The sequence below is a fragment of the Ctenocephalides felis genome, unplaced genomic scaffold, assembly GCF_003426905.1.
Source record: "Ctenocephalides felis isolate EL2017-DRISC unplaced genomic scaffold, ASM342690v1 CF-g0.4_SCAFFOLD_01604, whole genome shotgun sequence".
NCBI lineage: Eukaryota > Metazoa > Arthropoda > Insecta > Siphonaptera > Pulicidae > Ctenocephalides > Ctenocephalides felis.
The window spans coordinates 44,223,508-44,230,933 of record NW_020537758.1 but is presented as its reverse complement, the minus strand read 5'-3'; the positions used below and the strand labels follow the sequence as shown (position 1 = coordinate 44,230,933).

The 7,426-nt window shown below is 29.4% G+C and overlaps 1 protein-coding gene across 1 annotated transcript; it reads right to left on the bottom strand.

Annotated features, from left to right (window-relative positions):
* Positions 1 to 4,247: 4,247 nt before the first annotated feature.
* Positions 4,248 to 5,410, bottom strand: LOC113372725 (monocarboxylate transporter 9-like). The gene is made up of 4 exons (XM_026613073.1): positions 5,307 to 5,410; positions 4,925 to 5,069; positions 4,636 to 4,827; positions 4,248 to 4,562 (listed from the first exon to the last, which is right to left on the bottom strand). Exons 1-4 carry the CDS (start codon positions 5,394 to 5,396, stop codon positions 4,438 to 4,440), a joined length of 552 nt encoding a protein of 183 aa, XP_026468858.1. The 5' UTR covers positions 5,397 to 5,410; the 3' UTR covers positions 4,248 to 4,437.
* Positions 5,411 to 7,426: the final 2,016 nt, after the last annotated feature.

The following is a 7,426-nucleotide window of genomic DNA, read 5'->3' as shown; positions in this document are numbered from 1 at the left end:
TAATATGTGTAATTAATTATTAGATTATGTTAACAAAGTATTATGTTATATATATTCTATTATATCTTATATTAGTAGATTTTTAAGTTATAAGATTATTATGCAGTAAATTTATAATATTACACATAATATTATAAATTTACTGCACATAGCCTATGACGTATAAACATTTATAAATAAATATATATATATATATATATATATATATACTTGGAAAAAAAAATCATTTTGCTGCACTCAGTACAATGAAAGCATCCTGATTTAGGATAATTAGGATAAAAAAAATTGATATTGTTTATTTGAGTTTTTATATAACTTGTGATAATATCCTATTTACCAGATTATTCATGTCTATGGTTTATTAATTTAATCTAAACTAAGGTATTTTCTTTCAACAACAATGTACTTTATTCTTGTGGCTCTACATTCTATTAACTTTTTGTTGAGAAATTTTAATAAATCATCTACAGAATTATATAAAAAATATTGAACGTAGGAAATAATATTTTTTAATTCGTTTTTCATTTTTTCTTGTGCCTCCAGTTTAACAGGTAGATTAGTTTTGGCGATTGTACACTCTTGGCTGAGTAGGATCCTATGGTGATATATTATGATACATTGTAGTAAAGTCTTACCTTAGACTCTTAGAATTTAATTGTATGATTTCTTTGTTTGCTGGAAGTAAAATCATGCTTGCAAAATTTTGGGATTTCAAGTGATGGTCTGTTTCCATTAATTTCGGATGTAAATTTGAATTCAGCGAGGAATCGATCTCGAAATTCAGTTCTTGATTAAAACTAGTGGGGAGCATGGCGTCGTGCCTTACGGCAAATTGCTAGAACTTTCCGTACCAAAAATTATTTGTTTTTAAAAAGGTTAACATTTTTGTAAAAAAATTACACTGAAAAAAATAGATTTTTGAGAAACTATAAATTTTTGAAAAAAATTCACTTTTTTTAAAAAAAAAAAGACTTTTCGAAGAAAAATTCATTTTGAAATATTTTGGAAATTCTGAGCTTTTTTTCAAAGCAATCGTACTGCTTTAACTGTGCATAGAGACGAAATATCGGAGCGCGTAAGCGCCGCGTCGCCGTCTAGCGGATAAACTTTTGTACGAAACTCATAGGAATGTAAACAAAATTTATACTTATTGTTAAAATATCTAATAATTTGATGTGCATATGTCTAATGATCATTTTTGACCGCCAAATGGCATTTTTTTTTACTTTTTTTACTAGATCTCCGAAACCGCTAGACCTTCATGAAAATTTGAACAGTTCTTCACCTTGTTAAGGCAAGTAAAATGTTTTTTGAATTTTTAAAATTGGACGCTCTATTCTCTTAAAAACCGTGTTATCGTTTTTCGCACTTTTTGGCCCGTATCTTCGGAACGGCTGGACCTGCCCCCGTCAAAAACTAATCAGCACGTCTCCATATCAGTATGAATCGAATGTTTTTTGAATTATTTAAATCAGTTGATTGGTGTTCCCGAAATCGTCGACCAAAATTTGTATCCGCACACACACACACATACACACACATACATCCATTTTTTCTAATAAGGTATGCCTAAAGATATATAAAAATTTTCAATCTCGATTTTTTTGCGATTACTATAACTTGCCCTACGGGAAGTTGATTAGAATACGGGGTGTTTGTATGGCTTTTGTTTTTCCATAAGTTATTTTCGACATCATTATACCATCAAATATGTTAAAAGTTTAGTTGATGTATGTCAGCCAGCTGGAAGCTAGCCTGCCTCAATTACATTTTATGGTGATTATGGCGATATGTGCATCGGATTATAATTGCTAATTTTATTGCATTTTTTATACGATTGTGTACGTGCTGTCCTGCACGACTTACATACTTTATTTTGTATTGTTGAAGTTTATTGTAGTTCATGCAAAAATTAAATTATAGAGCATCCGATCATTTTCAGGAATAGTTTCTCAAGTTGCTCATATATATTCGATCCGCATTTGTAATAGCTTAGAAACTATTAATTAGATTAAAATGGTACGATCGAAAAATTGCACTTTGTCTAATATATTTGATCTATACGGGGCAAGGCAGGTCTATACGGGGCAAAAGGTGCCAAAAACGATAACTCTGTTTTTAAGAGAACGAAGCGGCCGATTTTAATAACTCAAAAAACATTTTACTTGTATTGACAAAATAAAAAACTGATTAATTTTTTGGGAAGGCAGGTATAGCGGCTATGGACTCTCAATAAAAGTTGAAAAGATGCCTTTTGGCATCAAATTATCAGATATTTTATAGATATTTTCATAATGTGTACGCAATTTTGTGTAAATTTTATTGGGTTCCATACCAAGATTTTTAATTTTGAAGTTTATTTATATAGTTCAAACAAATGTGCTCGACATTTTCGACAGTATGGAATAACCGATTTGGATAATTTTGGATTATACTGATTAGTTTTTGGCGGCGGCAGGTCTAGCAGTTGCAAAGATACGGGGAAAAAGTGCCGAAAACGGCAACTCACAATCAGCTTTTAAGAGAACGGGGCGTACGATTTTAATTATTTAAAAAACATTTTACTTGTATTGATAAGATGAAGAACTGATTAAATTTTTAGAAAGGCAGGTTCAGCGGTTATGGACTCTCAATAAAAATAAGTTTAAAAAATTAAATTTGGCGGTCAAAAATGATCATTAGACATATGCACATCAAATTATCAGATATTTTATAGAGATTTTCATAAAGTGTACACATTTTGTGTAATTTTTTTTAGGTTCCGTACCAAGATTTTTAATTACGGTACGGAAAGTTCCAGCAATTTTCCTTAAGGCACAATGCCATGCATCCCACTAGCAATCTTTTATCTTTACATTTCCTATAAAGATGGACGATTATCTGCTTTATATAACAGCGGTGACTTTACATTCAATTTAATTAATCGGTAAACAAAAAAGCATTCAAATTACCATGATATGCTAATATCTCACATTGTCTCTAAGTGGACAAAGTTCCCACTGAATATAATAAAGGAAAGTCATATTGTTTACGGGCCAAGGATTATTTGCGTACGCAAAACAATACATTGCATTACATACGACAATTTGATCCACCAGCGTCAATCATGTTATAAATAATTGAAATTAATTCAATGAATTAAATCAGAATTATTAGGTCTTAACAAGGGTATAAGTAAGTTTGTATTTGACAAATTTGAACAAATATCGTCTGCGCTCGTATTAGTGGATATATTGGTAGTGCAACAAAAGAAATTATCAAGATTGGATCAAGAGAGATCATTTGATCAATTTATCTCATTTATCGGGTGTTCTGGCTCTAATAATTAAATTCAGGAAATACATACTAATGTAATACAATGCGCAATGAGACCAATGAGACTTATAGTCCAGTCATTTAAGCTTAAATTAGGTAAGAATCCCGGAATTTGAGATACCTAGCTGTAAATACCCTAAAATAGCACCCTAAAAGTTGTCTCAAATCTACATATGGTACGTACACCCTACCATATGTAGCTTTTGAGTCAACTTTCAGGGTATTTACAGACTTACAGCTTACAATTCCATTTACAATTCCGAGGTGAACTTACTACAATGACTAGACTATTAATATTTAGTTTTATAAAGTTTACGTCCAACCTTGTTATTTTACTTTATTTGTTAATCCAATCGTCGAAATGTACCAATTTCGAAGAATAATGTTTGTTTTTTCTTTAAGAATTTAGGATCTCATGATGCTTTTTTTATTTTACCATTGTTTTTTTCTATAATATAAATTCTCGGATTGATCAAATTTTTTTTTTAAAATAATAGATAAGAAGTAAAATATATTGAAGAATTTGTTGAACTTGTAGTTGAAATATCTATTTTTTGTCTTAAATTTTGTAAATTTATAAGCTTATTATTCTAAGATTCTTGATAAGTTCTCGATTTTGATGAAACTTTGTATACTGATTGATTTGAAAGTATGGGATAACATAATAAAATATCTTAGGCTTATGATAAGCGGTTGAATTATAAAAAATCATGACGCCCTGGGTTTAAACGATTCTAATCAGAATTTTTGCCAAAGCATTTGTAACTTTTGTGTTTTGTGGGTGTTTACCGTTGACATTCACACTTTAATAAGATATATAAAATATAATGTGTTAAACAAATTAATTTAATTTCATAAACGGTTGAATGTTTTATCTAAATAGTAGAATCTCAATTCTTTATTACGTGTACATGTATTACGTGTATGTATCGGAATGTTTATGCAACTTGTCTTTAGGCAAAGTGCTACTTACAACTTTAGTTAACATTCATTTTGTCATTTATATTTTCTGTGACAATCCAAAATAATACTTAAATTATTTCTATCATGGCATATGATACGTAAGATAAAATTCACATAATCTATATTATTTTGCTATTAATATTAACTTAATTCTTAAATTTATTTCTTATTTTTCATTTTTAACCACGCCATCTCGGCAAGCCATGGTATACAGCAAATGAGTAAACACACAGTCAAGGCATGAAAACATATTATGTAGCTGTGTGTTGCATCTCGAATAAACCCTGAAATTTTACAAAACTTCAGACTTGTATATTTATTTAAAAATAATTGAAATCTGAAAAATATTATAATTACCAACGATTGGACCCAAAGCCAATGTCATTATTCCTTGCAAGAACATGAACAGCCCGTATGCTGAAGGAAATCTCTCCTGTGAAAAATATTCGGCAAATACTAAAGGTAAAGGCACATGAATCCATGTACGGAAGAATCCCAAAAAACTTGATATTATAAGCATCATTGTAAAGTCAGTCACGTACAAGAACACTATAATTAAACCGAAATAATTTGAAATTGTATAAAATTAACAGAAACAGAAATTGTTTCGTGGTATGATAAATTTACTTCTACTTATTAACTTTACCTATACGTGCGAAAACTGAGAATAAAGCTCCCGCTAAAAATACTGTTCTACTGCTGACTTTAACACAAGCAGTCATTCCTGCCAAAAACATCCTTGATGACAAATCTGCAGCTGCTGCGGCAGATACACAAATTGCTGTATCAGTCTAAATCACATAGAATAATTTGAAATTAGACATATATGCAAATTTCTGCGGATGATTGTTGGTTTTCACATATTGGCGTCACTACTTTATGAATGAAGTTGAACAAATCCCAATTATTTATTGACTACTATAACAGTTAATTTACGAGTGATTGCTATTGCTTTCAATTATCCACTCACTCTTAATATATTTTGCTGTAGTGTAATAATATTAAAAATCTACAACTTTGTGCCTTACCTTTGACCAGCCTAATGCAAACAGATACATTGTTTGAATAGCAGAAAATGCTATGTCGGAGTATAGTGCAAATGTCACTCCAATAACCATATTTACATAAATCCAGTCTTTTAACAAAGTCAAATCCAAAAAGTCAACGATAACTTGCCTAAAATACAGTAAAACAATGTTAAAATAATTGAATTAACCGAGTATCCTTGATAAATAATCAATCAAAATTGATTTGATATAATTTTTTTTTTTAATTTTTGTTACAACAGCAATCAAAACTCTTACTATTCATATGTTCTATAAGGTTTTTGGTTCAACGCTTATGATCTAAGGCAAGGGCGAGCAACCTTTTTAACCCACGGGCCAATTTGGTTTTCAAAATTTTATGGCGGGCCGCACGTAATTTATGTTTATACTAGCCGACCCGGCGAACGTTTAGCCACAGGAAATATTTTTAGAAAATCATTAGTATTAGAATTGACTAACTAATTCTGAATGTATAAATATGGGGTATATAAATGAAAGGGGCAGCTAACACATATTACATTGATAATTTACCCACTACAGCGCTAAAATACTAACATACATATTTGAATTTAGTTATGCTATGCTTAGCGAAACGAGTGAGATTTCAATAGTTTTATCTTTTTCAAACAGTTTTATCTTCAGATTATAATATTAAATTTCTATTTTTTGCTAGAATTGCTCCTTCTGCAAGATATTCAAAAACTATGTACTTCTAATGCACATCGGAAATATTTGTACAGTAGGATAAGTCTAAATCAGTTAGTTTTATGGAGGGTAACCATTTCGTTGCCAACATATAAGAATTGTTTTTAAAATGTTGCAGCGGATAAATTTAAGCTGTTTTATAAGCTCAGAAAAATCTTGATCGAATTTCAATTAAAAACGTTCACAAAAAAGGCGATAATAGTTAATTGATCGATTACCGAGCTAAATAAAAAATGATTGGACTACTAAAATGACTATTATAAAATAATTAAAATTTGGAGATGTATGTAGTTTTCCATTCCGCATTAAGAAAATTAAAATAAAGAAAAAAAAAAAAAAAAAATGTTACGCTTGTACAACCCATGATAAAAATATTTTGCTTATTCTTTTTAAATAAAACGTTTTCTCATATACTCAAAAGTCTGAACTAAAATTAAGTCAAAAGATTTGTTGACTGAGCGCGGAAATAATGTAATTGCAACTAAATTACAAAATTGCCACAAGAAAGGAACAAAAATACAAAATAAGTATATATTTTATATAATTACGAGTGACTATTATAAATGTTTATAAAGATAAATACGAAATAAAAACAAATAATAGTTAAACAGAAAAACTAATTTACTTGAAAACTTTTAAAGAAATTTGGAACTGCTTTTTTATATAAGCTGCTTAATATCATCCGTTTTATTTAAAATTTGTTCTTTAATTATTTTTTTTTTAATGCGGAAAGTAGTAGGTGGTAATTTTTTATGAATTTCATGGCTAAAACTTACACAGGTCCACAAAAAAATGTTGTCTGGATTGGGTGTGTATATGTATATGTATTCCGATGTATTTTCAATGTACTTTTACCGCTGAATATAATATTATAGTCAAAAATGGAAAAATATTTAAAAACTGGCACAATCTTCAATCTAGCATTTTTTTCTGAATGAATGATTTATTATCCAGCGACTTTTCTTTTGTGGATCTGTGTAATGGTTCGCACACATACGTACTTCCAAAAAAGTAATTTATCATAATTTGAATTGAGTTTTTTTCAAAAGCGAAAATTTCTCAGGTCTGACATGAGATTTATAAAAAATTGCGATGTTTACTGAAAAAATAAATTTTCTAAATCTGTATTATTTTGCATGGTAAATGGCGAAGAAAACATTTAATGAAAACAGCTGTTTTGCTAACTTTGACCATTTGGAATCGCAACAATTCTCAATTTTTCTTGCAATATTGTTAAACTAATATTCAAATTAAAATTTATTTTTATTAGGAAATGCTATTTTCTGCGAGCAACAGTTTTTACCAGTTTTTACTGATACAAAATTAGCCTTTACATTCGTATTTGAAAAAATATCTAGAAAAATAATCTGTAGTTGAGAAATGCTTGGCGGGCCGCA